The sequence below is a fragment of the Ciconia boyciana genome, chromosome 11 (assembly GCF_034638445.1).
Source record: "Ciconia boyciana chromosome 11, ASM3463844v1, whole genome shotgun sequence".
Taxonomy (NCBI): Eukaryota; Metazoa; Chordata; class Aves; order Ciconiiformes; family Ciconiidae; genus Ciconia; species Ciconia boyciana.
In genome coordinates this window covers 803,829-821,384 of record NC_132944.1, presented here as the reverse complement: position 1 = coordinate 821,384, position 17,556 = coordinate 803,829, and the positions used below count along the sequence as shown (strand labels likewise).

The window sequence follows — 17,556 nt, the reverse complement described above, 5'->3', positions numbered from 1 at the left end:
TAAAGTTAGTGGCTGACGTTAGGTGGCTGAGAGGAGAACAGCTCCATGACTCAAAGAACAGCTGTATGAACGACAAAGAAATAGAGAGAGAAAAGCCACATGAACAAAAATGAACTAAAAATGAAAGATATACTACAAAGCACAGTTTGCCACTTGAAAATGGAGATAAGTCAAATGTAGTTGTGCCCTATGTGTACGCCTCTCTGTCCCCTCCCTACAGTGGCTTTTGAACCCGCTGACTCGTTTCAGCCAAGACTAACAGAGCTGCAGTGCTCTTGAAAGAAAGGAAGTTTCTGTAGGATCATTAAAAGATGCTACCAAGTAGACTGAAATGCTGAAATATGTGATCAATCCATTAGACCTTGGAAAGTTTGCGTGGGGGAAGATATGCTATGAATACTCCCAGCATGGAAGATGCCAGCCTGAGAACTTCATTAAACACACAGAGTCCGACAAGACAGGAATCAGTAGGAGACCACGCCACTCACAGAATGACTTTTTTTTTTTTTAAATGTTTAATATGTACCAGTCTAAGTAGATAATGTTGCAACACGAGTAAAACCTCCCTTTGCGCTGGTGGTCGGGGCAGTGGGGCTGTCGAGTGGCACCTAAGGGGGTTTGGCCTTGGGCTAGTACTTGGCAGAGCAGTCAGTATCGCCCACCCTGAGGTCTGTTATTTGTTTTGGCCGTTAACTTGGACTGATTTACAATCCCATTGCAATAAAACTTAAGTGGACCTTCGCTTTTGGCTCTGGCGCTGCATTGTCTCGCTTTGTTTTTGTTCCGCAGGGCAGTGCAGCCGCGTCTTCCCTCCCCAGCTTGGCACACTACAGGTCATTCACGGCAACGGCACAGCCGTGGGGACGGTGATAACGTTCCAGTGCTCTGCCGAGCACCAGCTGGAGGGACCAGGCGTCATCACCTGCATTTGGAAAGGGAACAGTACCCAGTGGACAGCCGGAGTGCCCTCCTGCAAGCGTAAGGTTCTTTCCAAACCATTCCCAGTCCCTTTGGGCTGCATTGTGTTTATTTTGCCCTGCCTATCTCCTACAACGTTCAGATTAATTCTAGACATCTGTGCAAGGAAAAAGACAAATTCCATTTCCTTCGAAGTTGCCCCCACTGACTGTAATTGCGCTCCATATGTGTTCTGACATGATTCATTACCATGACACAGAAAAGACTCGGTCAGATTTATGCCTGATCTCACATCACCGACTCCAGTAGTGTTGCACCCGGAATAACTGTGGCTCTGTAGCTACAAGCTGTACCCTTCTAAAGAAAATGTATAGGTATGACCAACTAATGTGCAAGTGTATTTGCAAACCCTCTAATCTCCTGGCATTCTTTTCTGAAGATATTTTTGCTGTAAAAGAAACACAGCGATATTTTTTGAACAATTTTAGGTTGCTGCCTGTGGGCAGCCGCATGGGGAAGTTACCGTATTGACAAATAGCGTTTGAATGGTAACAACATTAACTACCTTTCACACTGTGTTCCTTCTTATTTATTGTAAGGTTGTTAGTAATTTGACTAGAAGTAGGCCCAAGCAAAACGTGGTACCTCTGAGCTTTGAGAATCTCAGTCTGTGTCTCAGACCTTGTATAATTTTAAATCCCTGGTAGATGGATGGCTCTTTTAGGCACTTATCGTCCTCTCACAAACTCTGCCATTCTTATCTCTCATTTGAGAGATTCCATTAAAGAAAAAAACCGAGATAAATCCTCCCCTCCAGAGGCTGCAGAAATGTAAAGCTTTGTGTGGAGCTCAGCTGAACCATTTCTGATGCTGGTCATCGTGGTATTGGAAGAACTAGATGAGTTTTGAAGCAAGACATGCTTAGTGCTCCAGATGAGTTGGCAGAGCTCTGCGTTAGCTGTGCCACACCACATTCCCACTCCTCCTTTTGTCTGGATAAACTTCCAACGTCAGGGCACTGTGAGCACTCAGCCCTGCAGCTACTGTCCCTTCCATCCTGCATCCTTCCCCAAAGAGAGGAAGACCGGTGGTTCCCTGCCTGCCGAATGGGATGTAATCAGATGGAACTCTCCTTGCTCTAAAGGGCTTCTTTAAACCCATTTACCCCGTCAGTATTTGTTTTTGCAGCTCCAGTCCTTGTTAACAATTGCTTAGAAGAGTCTGCTAGCTCATCTGCATTTGATATGGTGACAAAGTTGTGCTTTTTAGCTACTGCAGTGCTAAAGGCAGTGTGTTTAATTAGTTGCAGTGGTGAGATACTTGTGAACAATTCATTAGTAGCTTATAAACAGGAGATTTTTAAATAGCCCAATTTGAGGAGGCTTGCGTAGCTCTAAGCTGAAGCCAAGATACTCTGGTATCTTGACACGTACTAACGTGAAAGTCCTCGCTGAGCTATTACTGGCAGAAGTGTGAAGCAGGTAGGTTTCAGCATGGTTTAATGAAAATGTGAAAGATAAATTCATGGGTTGACCTTAGAAACGTGCTTCTGTGTTTGCTTTGCTGCAGCCATATCAAAATATGAGACTTTTGGATTTAAGGTCGCAGTGATTGCCTCCATCGTGAGCTGTGCTGTCATTCTGCTGATGTCCATGGCTTTTTTAACCTGTTGTCTTATCAAGTGTGTGAAGAAAAGTGAAAGGAGGAGAACTCAAAGGTATGTCAAGAAAAGATTTTTAAATACGGCGTAAGATTGTACATCGTATGGACCCCATTGCTGTGATAGGAGAGAGCTTCAAAGGACTTGATGCTCACAACACCACAATGATGTTAATTACTTAAAATCCTTAATTTGTAGATTAGGCTTTAGGCATAGAAAGACTTGGAATTCAAGAGTATTCAGGCGCCTAATGTCTGTTAATATCAGATGACCTCAGTGGGCCTGGGCAGATCTGGATTTACCCAGGATTATGCAGAAGCTGAACATACAAGTCTTATTTGCTGGCCCAGTCTTTCTCTCCTTGAATTATTTAAGATGGGCTGCATTTTCCTTTCTCTCTCTCTTTCATTTTTTCCTTTGCTCTTCTTGAATGCTGCTGGGAAAATTAATCTACCCGTGTCAAAACCATCAAAGCCCTCACTGTCTGCAAAGCGTACTTAAAGCTGTCACAAGCTGGAAGGATGTAGGATTTTGTCTGCTGGCTTGAAGTGGAAGACGGCGGGCAGGATTATAAACAGGCATGGGAAGAAGTAAAATTTACCAGTCCAGTCCATTATGAAAACTCAGTGTGAAGAGTGGCTGCGTGACCACATCTGGCTGTACGCTAAAGCCGAGCCACTGTTGTTCATGAGAGCATCCATCCAAAGTCCCCTGCTGCAGGCGGCTTTCCACGGGCACCTCTTCTTCATTTCCCTCCCACTTTTCCTGCTCGTTGTTCCCACCACTGCTTGTAACTCGGTGGGGTGGCTGCAGCCTGTCCCGCTGATGCCTGCTGTGCAGACAGTGAGCTGCACTTCTGCTTGATTTTAAGCTTCTTCTTGCTTCAGAGAAGTGTTTGGAACGCGGGGGGGCGGCAGTGGAGTAGAGGGGGACTGGGGAGGACACGAGTGAAGGTCTCTCTGCTCCAAGCTGTGTTTTATCTAGAGCTGCGTGGGAACCTGCTTAGGGGGGAAATTCTGTCATTTTGAAATCTGATTGTAACCAAAATACAGATTTTCTGTTTCCCTTGAAATGATTTTACGAGGCAAAAAGAAAGTCTTTGGTGTCACTCGTAATGTTAGGTTTTCACTGATAGCATGAAATAATTTTTGAAATGAAAGGGTTGATTGGCATTTTTGGAATCACCGCTTTTCTTTTTGATAAGACTATTCATATCAAAGTCCTTGTTTTTCATTTATTTTAAATGGAGTTTTGTCCAAAGTAGCTGTTCACATGACTTTGATGACTTGATATTTTTCTCTCATGAAAGAAAAGCCCTTCACACCGGGCGTTTTGACCTGGTTCTGTCATCAGGACATAAAATGATTCCCTGTGTCGGGAGCTTCTCAGTTCCCTGCTGCCCTCTGTCCTCCCTTCACTGCCTCCTGAAGGAGCTGCTCCAGCCTGCCCCATCCCCCTGAGCCCCGCTCCTAGGGGGGGAACCTGCGGGCACCGTAGACATTGTGTGGCTTGGCCCCGCTGTCAGAAAGCAACTGAGATGGTGGAGAAACCGTCCGTGTCACGTGAGAAAGAGTAACACATGCCTGTATGAAACTTGCTCGACCCACGGCCCGTGCTGCAGTGCCAGATGTGGTGGTAGCACTGCTGCAGCTGGCAGCGTCCCAGGGTGTAAGTGCGCGAGGGCCCGCGTGTAGAGAGGATCTCTTTTGTGAGGTCAGTTGATGTCGTTGGAAAATGTGGATCGGCTTTTGGATGCACAGAGCATTGATCTGAAGAGAAGCTGCAGGCTCGATAACTTGATAAGAATAGGGGTAGGGGATTAGTTAAATAAGCATCAGACCATCTCTGAAAGAAAAGGTAGTCTGTACCTGTGGGGTAGGGAGGGTGTCCTCATCTTGCCTTTAGCTTTGAAGTCTGCCTGTTTACTTTTCTTGGCTCTTTCAGTTGGTCTACTAGAAGAGACCACTTCTGCCTACAAGCCTGTCTTGCAAGGTATCTGTTTGATGATCTTTGAAGTGCCATCTTGTGTTTTATCCTTGCATTTGGAGAGAAAAAGGACAAAGGCTGCTGAAAATCCTCACATAATTTAGCCTTCTCGCAGACCTTGTCCCACTGCATGATCGTAGCTGCCATTTTCTTCAGCAGGAGCAGGACTGCATCTTGAGAGGGCAGAAATGACACCAAAATCAGCATCGCCAGCCCTCAAAATTTAATCTTGTCCCATCAGCTAGTGTGAATGTCTGTGATTGTGTGAATCTTAGACTTCTTTTAAAAACAAGAAAAGAAATTGTCATTATTTTTTTTTTCCCCAGAGTTGTAGAGAGCAGCATGAAAAGCGCCTTGAGCATTTCCAAAAGGAAATCCTGGAGGCAACTGAAAAAGCCCTGCTCTTAACAAAGGCAACATTACCTGTCTTCTCCATTTTAAAGTCAATTCATCTTTTCAACCTGCCTGGTGATTTTTGACCCTTAGGAATGGCAGTGCTGCAAAAATTTACAGAAAATACTTTTTTTTCTGAAATAATGTATTCCATAAAATAGGGATGGTCTGTAGTCTTTTCACATACAACAGGATCTCGCCTGACGTGTGTCACTGATGAAGGTCCATGAGAACATTGATACAACATCATGCCTTAAGTGACTTTCCCTATTACCTGTAGTCTTAAAATCCACTGAATCAAATAGGCATAATTATTGGGGTTTTGTTCCTTTGGACTATCCACAGGTGCTCATAAGAAAATTGCTCTTTTTTGTTTGTTTGTGTGCTTGTGTTTTGAGGAGTGCTGGATAATACTTAAAATAACACTATTTTACAGAATAATATTTATGCTATTTAAGAATCCCCCACCTTAAGGTATTTAAGCAGGTATTTAAGTCTCTGGAGATTTGGCTTACACTTGAAGTTCAGCATGTGTTTAAGTGCTGTTTTCAGTAAACCTGGATTTAGATTTAAACTCTAGTGAGTCAGGGCTGTGGTCAGATAAAAGCTCAGATATACAGCTGTTTATCATAGTAAAGTATTTTACCGCTTGCTTTATTCACAGAGATATGCAGCTGTGGTACCAGCTCAGAACTGAAGAACTAGAGCACATGCAAGCTGCTTACTTTGGTTTTAAGGGAAGAAACAATAACAACAACAATAAGAAACTCAGGAATAAATCCGTATTTGATGATGTGACTAACATGGCATATGATAACCAAGGCTTCTACAGGTAAGGCTATTAAAATATAGTGGGTTTGAATGCGTTTGCTGAACAAATTTTAGAAAGAGGATTCCTTAATAATGCATTTTAAAGGGATGCCCCTGAAGAGGACATGATGCCAGTGGATTGTCAGGGCTTGTCCTTGAACTCGCCCATCTTGTGGGGAATTAACGTTGCCAAAAGGTGAGACAGCAGAGAAGCTGAGCATGACCTCCCTCCTTACAGCTTCTTTTATCTATCCCCACTAGTGCTTGGTTAAGCCTCGTCTGCAGGGGAGGTTGCACCAGATTAACTGGAGAGAGGTTTTTAATTGGCTTTGTTAAATTGATGCTAACCTGCAGCAGGAAAGTCACTACTCTGTATTGGGTAGTGGTATCAAGGTGCCAGCTTGCCTAAGAGCCTTAGGAGAGGAGCCAGACGGGGACACCCGGGGCTGCGGTACGGCTCAAAGTGAGCATCGAGTATTACCGTTTATCCTCGGTGGCCGTGAAAGCTCTCTTGAGAAGTATCGTTTCGTTATCGGGGTGTGCAGGGCAAACACAACGGGATCCTCATCTGCAAGGCAGAGTGAATGCCCACAGTGCAGGACCCCTGACCTGGGGCAGTCCAAAGAAATGTCCATGCTGAAGTAAAGCACGTCACGTACTGTGGATGCGTGGATGGTGGGCATAGGTATTTTTTGTGTCAGTTCAAAATCACCTCTGAAAGAGTCCAGATGTGCTACGCTGGCTGTGTTGTTGCCAACAAAAGAAAAACAGAAAAATGAATATGTGTTAAATTCTAATTGCTGTTTTGCTATTACTGTTCGTATAAACACACGTCATTGTGTCTTTTATACCCTTTGGGTTCTGCTTCGTCGTCATGTACAATAATATATAGCACAATCCTTGTTTGCTTTTAATTCACTGCTCACTTGTACAGCCTTTATGTACAGCAGTATCTGTGATTTGTAGGGGTTACCTGCAGAAAACAATTTTATGCAGATTATAAACCTACTTCCATGTCACAGTGCAGCTGGAAATTATATTCAAATGGAGCACTTGCACAAAAGTCTGATGGCTGCTTAATCAATTCCTAGCTTTGGGTGATTTCAGAAAGATGTATAAAGCTAATTAAATGCTGATAATAACCTAAACAGTTTTTAGAAGACTCAGGATGCAATTTTTAATTTTGGGCAACTTCAATCTGCTGCGATGTTAATGTTTTGTATAAGTGTAATCTGCTTTTAAAATAATATGGATAAACTTATAAAGGGCTGTAAACAGGTTAGTGCTCTGCTGGAGCGTCGAGCTCCTTCTGGGTTCTTATCTGCACCACTCCACAGAGCAGAAGCTGCTGTGTTATGTTTACCAAATTCTGTACACTTTTTCTTCACTGAAAGTAGCAGGGAATATACAATTCTTCTGGATAAGCAGCTTCTCTGGGGCCAGAAATCAACAGGTTTATTATTTCTTTAGAAAACTGGAGAATGTATAAACTTCAGTGGGGAATTGCAGGAGGAGGAAAGCCTGTGAGCTCTTTTTTTCCGATGTAGAACGATACACATGCTGTGTTAAATACGGATGCACATACCCACCTCCTGATGCACGAGTTCTGCTATTAATCAAGGTCTACTTTATTTCCAGCATGCAGAGGTGATGTGATCCTGGCTAATCACTAGGCAGAGCAAAAATCAGCTAGGAGAGCAGATGTATTAGTCTGTGCACCCCAGAGCCAAAAGTCTGGCTGTTTCTCACGTGGGGAACGGGCGCCGCTTCTAATCAGAGATGGAAATGGCATTGAAGCTGTTACAGACCCTGAATAAAACTGTCTTGGAATTGCTCTAGGAACAGGTGTGACCCTTTATCAAATTGTACCTTGTTCCATTTCTTCACTCAAGTCAGATCTATTTAATCAAGGTTAGTAAAAGATGCTAATTTCTGCTGGTTAATTCTGTTAAATGGATATATGCGCAGGATGAGATGTGGGAATTCTGCTCACATATTTCATGCCAGCTCTTGAAGACAACAAACGATCTGTCAGCTTTGTGTTTCACTTGCAAGACTTATTTTTTGTGTGTAGTGAATTAGGATAAGTTTCATCGTCCTGCGCACATCCAGCTTACTGGGAACAGCAGGACAGGGTAGGCCAGTCCCTGGGGAGGTGCAAACGTGAAGCTGGCTTATGCCAGGAAGACCAGCGTGAAAGGACATGTTTACGACCTGGGTTATTTCTGCGGTACCTTTCTCTGTTTAACTTAAAGTGGACGTGCTGGCAGCCTATGCTTGGAGGAAATCTCTAACCGTGAGGGTGTTGCTGTAGTGGTGGAGCTGTTATAGTGTTGATTGTCCAAGGAAATAAATAAAGGTTGTTGGAAAAAAGCAGCAAAACTGAGGGCAAGCAAGCCCAAAAGAAAGCTTTAGTATATTGCTGTGTGCGTGTGAACCAAAGCATGCGTGCCGTGGTCATGAACAAGCTAAAAACCAAGGCTCCTCAAGGAAGGTTCAGACTTGATATTAGGAAGCATTTCTTTACCAAGATGGTGATAAAACCCTGGAACAGGCTTCTTGGAGAAGTGGTCGATGCCCCAAGCCTGTCAGTGTTCAAGAGGCATTTGGACAATGCCCTTAACACCATGCTTTAACTTTTGGTCAGCCCTGAATTGGTCAGGCAGTTGGACTAGAGGATTGTTGTGGGTCCCTTCCAACTGAAATAGTCTCCCCTCCCTCTCCTCTCCCTCTCCCTCTCCTCTCCCTCTCCTCTCCCTCTCCCTCTCCCTCTCCCTCTCCCTCTCCTCTCCCTCTCCCTCTCCCTCTCCCTCTCCTCTCCTCTCCTCTCCTCTCCTCTCCTCTCCCTCTCCCTCTCCCTCTCCCTCTCCCTCTCCCTCTCCCTCTCCCTCTCCCTCTCCCTCTCCCTCTCCCTCTCCTCTCCCTTTCTCCCTCTCTCCTCTCCTCTCCTCTCCTCTCCTCTCCTCTCCTCTCCTCTCCTCTCCCTCTCCTCTCCCTCTCCTCTCCCTCTCCTCTCCCTCTCCTCTCCCTCTCCTCTCCCTCTCCCTCTCCCTCTCCCTCTCCCTCTCCCTCTCCCTCTCCCTCTCCCTCTCCCTCTCCCTCTCCCTCTCCCTCTCCCTCTCCTCTCCTCTCCTCTCCTCTCCTCTCCTCTCCTCTCCTCTCCTCGTGTTAATGTTTCAGACATTTGGAGGAATTTGTGCAATGCATCGCTAGACGTCTGAGCAAATCAGAAATCCGACTTTGTTTTTCTAATAAGGAACTCTCCTAGGAAGCACGGGAGGCTGATCGTTTTCTCCCTGCCTTTTTCAGGGCTGCAGTACGCGTGGTTCTCTGCGATACAGCCATGGGAAGTGGCTCTGCAACCCACTTAGAAGGGGAAGGCTGAGAGATGAGTGGTGCCCTTGTCTGAGAAAGGAGTGGGTGGAGGCTTGGCAATTTATGCCGTTTTTACCATAGCGTTTCCTTTTCTTAAAGAAAACTGTTGTGCTGCTTCTTCATGTAACACATGAAGTATCTGCAGGAGTGAGAATTCCTCCACCCTTGAAGAAGACCCTCTTGGGTATATCTTAGCCTATTTTTGACTAGAAAAGGATGTAGGTCATGCTGCTTTTCAGACTTAATTGAAATAGGTTTAGAGATTAACTGGATATTAACATTTGGCTTCACCACTTTAAGGATCAAAAATACTGTAAGAACAAACAAAATAAAAAGCCAATTCTTTCAGACAGGTAAGATATTTGTTATGGTTTACAGAGTAATTTAGGATTAAAAAACTATCATCTGTTAAAGCAGTGCCTTAGTATGCCGATGAGATAATTTTGGCTGTGACAAGGTGACATAATGTGGATGCAGAATGCTGATGTATAGAGGTTATAAATAATGAAGAAGCCCAGCTGTTGGACAGTGGAGGCTCCAATGTGCTGTTCTGGACCTGTCTGCCACAAAATGAGATCTTTTTCCCCTCGTGTTTGAAGCATGGAACAAATGTGATGAAAATATAGTTTTGCAGGGAAATGCTGAATTTTAGTGGCAACTACTCTAATTATAATAAGCCGCATTCTGGCTTCTTGGCTGCTTGAACAAATTGCTTTTAAATCATGAGAAATACGTCTACAAATACCTGGGATCATTAATTACCAAGTGCAGTCACTGTTGATGCCACCTCTTTAATTTGGATGTAAGGAATCATAATGAGGATAAAAATACCAATTTTTAGCAGAAAGTCTTATATGCAGGAGCTGCAAGCATTTACAGCATATTTGTTCTTTTATAATATTTGAAGAGCTAACTAATATTGAGCAGGGAAAGCCAAGTTACAAGGCATGGGGCCGCTGGGAGGGACACGTTTTCCCCAGCATTGCTTCTCAGAAGTTTAGAGCATAGAGCAGAGATAGCAGGTTGCTGCGTGATGCAGAGGTTTGAGACAGATAGCTGGAGAAAAGGGTCTGTCCTCTATGGGAGGGAGATTAGCCGCAGCTCTGGGCCACGTAGTTAGAGGAGAACAGTGTGCATGAACCTCCAAAACAGCCCCCCAGGAGGATTGCTAGGCAGAGGCAGGGCTTGTCAACACGGGGATATATTGGGAATAGCTCTCACAGCCTGACTGCAGTATGTAATAGGAGAAAAGGCTAAAATCAGTAAATTGTATTCTGCTCTCTTTAACATTTTAAGATTTAAAAGTATTCCCAATTCGGCATGAGAATGAAACCAGGGCTGTTGGCATCATTCATCCAAAGTGAGAGACCTTCCCCAACAGCAGAGAGCACCACACCTGCTGGGTTAGACAGGCACTGGGGGTCTCGCCAGGGAGAGTCCTGAGCATCAGGGACATCTGGTATTGCAGAGAGACCAGCACTTGAAACGCCGTGCCGGGTTTAAGAGGTTTTTTGAAATGGGTATGCTCCTGAGCAGGATACGTTATTTTTGAGTCAGTTATTTTCTGATGAAGAATAATACCTGACCCTGCAGTAATCCTCTGGAATAATTGCCTGGGCAACCACCACGCGAGATGAACGGTCCTCTTCCGTCCCCAGCAAACAGCCATATGGGAGAGCTTGGACTTAGCTGCCTGAGCAGGCAGGTTGTCCTCTGCCCCGTGACAGGCACAGGGTAAAATATCAGTGAAGAGAAGCTTAATGACAGCTGTCCTTCCTCTGTGCCAGCTACTGGTAATGTTTGAGAGATGGAGGTGAATGTCAGTAAGAGATTATATTAAAGAAACTGGTGTTGAAAAGAAGAGTGGGGTCACCCTAACGTGGGCGCGGGGGTACGCTCACCCGCTGCCGTGGGTCAGCTGTAGCTGTTCCCCAGGTGAACGGTCGGTACCGGTGGGTTGAGGCAAGTGTGGCCTTGGGTTCCCCTGCCTGGAGTAAGGCGGAGGAGCTCCAGCAGCTTGCTTGTGACTCCCAAACTGAAATAGCAGCCTCCTCTTTTCCATTAAGTAGTCCTAGCCATGCCTCTAGGAGAAACGATAAAAATATGCACAATCTAGCGTAACCGTTGTCAGAGCAAACAGCAGACCCTTTTTGGCATGCAAAGACATTAAAGAACTGGGCACTACACTGCTTGAGCCGTAGCATATTTATACATTAGCATGTGCAGAAAGATAGCTGTCCCAGGGGAAAGATAGATAGCTAGTAATAACAAAAAGCCGAGAGAGCTGGTTTCAGTTTGTATCAACTTCCTAATTATGGTAAGAAATAGCCACACCTAGGGAAGCCTCTATTTTCTTTGCTTTTTCAGCAAAGAGTCCTGTAACCTGTCCTGGAATAGATACTCCCTTGGCTCAGGGGTGTGCTGTTATTTTGCAAGGGAGAATTGATGGTCCAGTATTTTCCACACTCAGGGAGAAGTGCATTTAGCTGTAGACGAACTCCTTTTCATCCTCTGTCAGCTAAGACAACAACCAGAAAGAAACTAGTCCAGCTCAAAAATACATCTAAAGAGCAGCAAAGAAATTTGGTGATTTTTTTTCCCCTGGTGTGGAAGCACTTGGAAGAAGTTGTGCATTCCAAATTTGGCCTGTTTTGAGGTGAATTATTTTACACAGCTCTAGGCCAAGTTATAAAACATTCTTTATGAAGTAGCTGATCTGACTGCAGGAGTGAGTCAAATGGAAAAGCCCATGTCTCAGTAGGTTTAAAGTCCTCCTTTCAGATATCCACTACAGCTGGAGCATATTATCAAGAAGAAAAAATCTCTTCTGCAGAGAAACAGGCTAGTATATTCTCCCACAGAAGATATTTTTAGTACCTGAAATTTTTGTACCGGAGCCCTTTCTGACTACAAGATGCATTACCAGTGTACCTGGCAAAAAGCAAATACGGACAATCCAACAACAAAGATGTCCAAGTGAAAAGGTTTTGCAAAAAGAAAGCCAGCATGCTCTTAGGAGAGGCAACTCGGCGTTTTCAGTCAGTCCAAGAAGTCATATGCAAGGTTGCTGAAATTGGCTCATAGCTTTGGCCTCCACAGTAAAATGAAATATTTTCTTTTTCTCCTTGATTTAGTGGCTATAGTGGTTGAAGTTTTCCACTACCTTGTGTAAGGTGTTGCAAGGAAGGTGCCAATCAGAAACTCGTGTTGCTCTAAAAAATGTTCATGTCTGCCCAGGCGTGCTGAGGAGCATGGCTGAAAGCCAAAGGACCTTCCAGAAGTATGGACAAGATGGGATGGGACGCTTTGCCACATTCCTACCTTGCCCTCTGCCCCCTTGGGTGCACTTTCCCAGCTGCTTTTCCCCTCTGAACACCTAAGTAGAAGAGATTAAAAAGCTGAAGGATCTGATGCCCTTCTGCTAGCAGGGTAGTGGGGTGTAGATTTACCACAGTGAAAGGGGACAAGACTTGAAGGAATACCCATGTTGAGAGACAAGCTGCTGCAAAGCTCGATGGAAAACATAAGTAGAACAAGAAAAAGCCACCGGGACACCTAGAATGACTGCTAGGAGATGCATCAGTGGGAGAATTAAGGGAGCAGAACGTCTTCCACAACAGTGACTTAGTGCAAGGCTGTTAGAGGTCCTGGGGAAACCGATTGTTCTGGATGCTTTTGAAGGTCAGCAGTCTCACCAGAGAGCTGGGCCCTTCACTCCCTCCAAAAGATCCATGCATTTTATTTTATGATTGGCCTCGCTGTCAGAAATTGCTCTTGTTTGCCTGAAAGCTCGGGCATGCAGAGCTCAGCCCTGCTGGCTGCTGCCGCCCAAGGCTGTGGTACCTGTGTGGCATCATTTGCACAGCGTACATGAATGTCTGCACGGGTGTGAATGCTCCCCCCCAGCTCAGCTACAAGGCTTAAATTGCGGAGACACACCAGCGGGCTGCTCCCAGGGCTTCAGGAAGAGATGTAGGACCGACCGTCACCATGGTGTTTAATACTTCGCTACATAAAGCATCCAGTGAAATGGCTGCAAAGAGCAAATGACCTGTTTGATACAATTGTACGTAATTAATACAGTTCCCTACACATACAATGTTTGATTGTGTGGCACTTGGGACCAGAAGGGAGGAGACCCAGCACAGGAGAGGGGCAGATTTCCTTTTCCAGCTTTTATATAGATTGTCCCCTCTGTGAGTTGCCCCACCTTGAGCTTCTCTATTCACAGAGGCTTTTTTTTTCTTCTAGTTTGTTATTACTGTGCTCTGTGTTCCCCACTGCCACCTTTCAGAGACTAAAATCTTCCAGTACCTTTTGACACGCGTATTTCAGAGAAAGATCAGGCAGGGGAAGTGAGCTGTGGTTTCATCTTGGGGCCCTGTCACAAAGGGTAGGATAGCTGGCTGCTAAATTATACTGATTTCTGAATTTCAGTCTTAATTGTCATCGCAACAAGCGTGGAGGGTGTGTGCACAGCAACATGTGCTTTCAATAAAGCTGCTATTATTGTTTTCGTAACGCTTCCATGAGTACCCCAGGGTCTTGTACAAAGTCACCAGACGTACAGCAACAAAAAAATCCCTCCTGTCCTCCAGTACAAAAACCTCTTTTCAGAGCCAGTGCCTGCAGCGGGCAGCGTTGCGGTGGCCCCACTGCTCCGAGTTCTCACCCTCCTCGGATGTCCCGTTAACAGCGTTTTCCCCTCCAGCTAGGAACAGCTCTCAAGTCACACAAAGCAAAATTCTTGTGAATCCTCTAAAACCCATTGACAAATGCTATGGTGGCTGTTCTTCTCCCCCGATGGGAGCTCTAACTTTAGCTGTCACATAAAATCTGCCCTTGTCAAATGTATTGTGCATCTAGCTAGGCTGTTCAGCACCTCACATCCTTGGGTGGGTTTGCATTTCCAGAGATGAGTGCAGGGAGGTCTTCTGATCCTCTTACGTGAAGTTTTGAAGCAGCCCAGCTGGAAACTGGAGTTAAGGATAGTTGAAGCGGTTGAAAAAAAGTCACAAAGCGCTTGAAAAAAGTCTGGATAAAGTCCAGAGCTCCCGAGGATGAAAGTGCAAACTGAAGGCTGCGTCTGACTGATAGCTATGCATGCAGAGGAGAGCCCACTGCGTGCACATTTCTCTGTCCCTTGTCGACACTGCAACCCTCTTAATAGCTCTTCTCACCCTCTGCTTAGGTGGAACTCCACTGACTTCACCATCCCTCTGACATCCGCAGGGTTCGATGCACTGCAGTGAATGGAGGTTGCCTACTGTCACCTCATACTAGACTTATTTCAGTCAATGGAAGCTTAATAGTTCCCAAAATGGGAGGAAGAGGTTGCTTAGCCAGGAGTATAGTTGTTCTCCAAGTACAGTTTTAGCCACTTTGGCTTCCTGAGTTGGTGGTGCACTGTGGGCAATTGCAGAGTTTCACAATGCAGAGCTTTACAGGAGAAAACATCAGAATGAGATGGATTGTGCCCAGGTAAACTCTATTTATTGCAAAATAACCAGAATACCTAGATTTGAACTATAATCCTGGCAGGGCTCTTTGCAAAGCTGTGGCTACCCTATGCAAAACTTTATCCTGGTTCTTCTCCCTGTACACGCTCTTTTGATTTGATTTTTATTTTGTAACTATTGACTACGCCCTCAAGAAGACGGAACTGAGTTCCTTGTAGTATTAAAAAAAAAAAAAAAGCACAGTAGCAAGTATTTCAGAAGATTTTCTTTCAGCAGTAAGATCTGCAGCATTACTCCATGTAGCTTCTGTTCCCTGATGGCAAGCCACAGGGCTACTCAGATGGGTGTTCTGGTGTCAAACACAAAGATACTTGAAGACTTGTTGACACACCAAGATTAAAAGGCACAGTTGAAACAGTACAAGTCAATACAAACTGGGTAAAGTTACCAGGCTGTTTTTTTGAGAAATAGATGAGTGTGTTGTTGTCCAAATTACAGGTGGGTAAATTCTGCCCATCTGAGCACCCCCTTGATGAGTATATTCTGACTACACCGATACAGTGCCTTCTCGCTTCAAAAGCAGAGGTGCTTTAAGATGCCTTTACACTATCTGACTGTAGCTCATGCCCCAGATAGTTCTGTAATACACCTTTCCACTGAAGAGCGAGATTTATTCTCCTTTACAAGAAAGATGTATCTGCAGTATACCTACTCTGTACCAGAACCGCAAGACCTGAGTTATTTGGTTTTATTTTCTGCTCTTCCCCTGTGGTTCCTATATGTATGCACGTTTCGTGTATGAGCATTTCTGCTGGCTGTCTGCAACTGACAACTGCAGAATGCAGCTTCTGTTTCCTGACCAGCTTTTCATGTACGAAAGGGTAAGACCACGTTGTCCTGGGTGGGGGTGTGCAGGCTGCTGCGTTCAGTGGCCAGCACCAGTGGGTTCAGAGGAAGCTAGAGGAGCCCTGTGAGCTAGCTTACCTGCAGTGAACGTGGGGCAAGCGACCTCAGCACCTGGTCTGCATGCAAACAGCTGCTGTGGAATAACTGATGTTTTACAAAAGCCCGCACGCTCAGACTACAGTAATTTGGCACAACCCGAAAGGTCTTTTTACCTGCTTCTGGTTCACAGAGCCGTCCATGTGCTTAAAGCCAGCTGCATCCATCACGCCTCTTGCAGCAGAGTTCAAGAACAAGCTGATCCCATCCCCCTGTTTTCCTGAATCAGTTGTGTGTAGTTTACTGAGCATCTTTTCAGCAACTCTGCCATCTCTGGCTGCCGCTGCTGCTGCTCTGCCCACACCATCCACTGCTGGGTTGTTTGCTCTCTGAGTCACTAGCCTGTGCTGGCTTACCCCACACCTGGGCAAGCCCTCCTTTCCCGCTGTGGAAGGGTGAGGTGCAGGATGGATTGGTGACTGCCAGTGCTGCATACACACGCAGCTGGCAAATACAGAGTGCCAGCCTGCGGTCCCTTCTGGGAAGTCCAGGCGGTAGCCAGATCAGCCAGTCAAGGGTTAGCACAAGCCAGGATGCGACAGTGCTGCATAGGCTTCGCTGGCAGTTCTGCAAATAACGCCTCAAATCCCACCGAGCACAGCTGGCTCTTCTGCTCCCAACAGTGCTCTGCTAACCAAGCAAGGACTTGCCTTCTGCACCAGTCTCAGCATTGAAGTGTTCTTAGTAACATTCTCTAGATAGTGTAGTATTAAATAGAAGCTGGGGACTTGTTTGATGGAAAACAAACAAATAACATCTGCCCCAACCCCAAATAAAGCCAACCTCACAAGTCTTTTCAAGGTCTGCATCAGCTTTTAGAGAAACACAATTATTTGCCACACTGCTGCCAACTGGTTTTAATGCTAGGAGAAGCGAGTCCATATGTTACAGCACAAGTTGTTTGCAAAATGCCTGACGTGCAAATAAAATGGATTGGAAAGTTCTGTATCCCCACCAGAGCAAATGAAACAGAAATAACTTTTTCCTTCACGCTTACAGGTTCCAGGAGGAGTGGACTCGGGACATTGTAGCTTCTGGGTGTTGCAAAGACAACGATCATCTGCCTAAGTTAACCAAGAGCAGTAGTGCACCTGTGAAACGAGCTGTACCAGGACACACCACTGCGGTACAGACAGTGGATTCAATACACGTCGTTGAAGTCTATGGACATAAGGATAGTTACAACAAACCGAGCTGTCAGATACCTGGATAGCTGGTGTCTGAAATACAATTGCTTCTCTGGACCAAAATGAAATTTGGATAGAAATATGTGCCTTAAGGACAACATAGGAAGTTAATTATTCATATGAATTTGAAAGTTTTCTATATTCCAAGATGGTTATTTAACAGAAATGCTGCAAGGTCTGATACAAATAAAAAAATGAATGTTGAGGCTGGCAGTCTGTAGCCATTCTCTACAGCGTGCTATGTATTGTGACCATGGCAAAAGCATAATATCATTCTTCTGTACATCTAGAGAGAAATGGTAGCCAGTTTGTATATTTGCCTCATACAAAATCACTGATGATAATTACACATTAGTAAGATTGCAACCTTCTTTTAACCAGTGTTTTTTGTAAGCATTTCAGAATGAAAAATCCCCCATATTTTTACACAGTAGTATGATAGAACTACAATAAAATCTTGTTTTTAATTAAAAGCCCCTGTTGTTTTATATCAGGGAGGCCTTTTTGTTTAATTCGTCTGCTCTGCATTTAGAGACCACGTGGGACTGGGTGCAGTAGAGGCACGTCTCCAGACCCCCCAGCCTGCCAGAGAGGGGAGAGCGTATGGCGGGATGCGCTGCCTTACTATGGCACGCTTTGCCCCGTGAGGGAGCACACCGTTGACCACCTATAGCTGGTGTACATGGCGCAGTGCAAGAGAGCAGCCGGTGTGCGGGCTTGCGGGTGGGGAAGGCGGTGCAGCGTGGAGCAGCGTGGCTCAGTTGGT

At 45.2% G+C, this 17,556-nt stretch overlaps 1 protein-coding gene across 2 annotated transcripts in view; it reads left to right on the top strand.

Annotated features, from left to right (window-relative positions):
• The window catches only part of SUSD3 (sushi domain containing 3), a 34,675-nt gene extending 17,465 nt beyond the window's left edge, over positions 1 to 17,210 (top strand). For both annotated transcript variants that reach the window (XM_072876040.1, XM_072876041.1), the window contains exons 2-5: positions 790 to 978; positions 2,488 to 2,635; positions 5,622 to 5,789; positions 16,603 to 17,210. In XM_072876040.1, coding sequence (XP_072732141.1) covers positions 790 to 978; positions 2,488 to 2,635; positions 5,622 to 5,789; positions 16,603 to 16,816 — 719 coding nt within the window. In that variant the 3' untranslated portion in view covers positions 16,817 to 17,210. The remainder of the gene's footprint in view (positions 1 to 789; positions 979 to 2,487; positions 2,636 to 5,621; positions 5,790 to 16,602) is intronic.
• Positions 17,211 to 17,556: the final 346 nt, after the last annotated feature.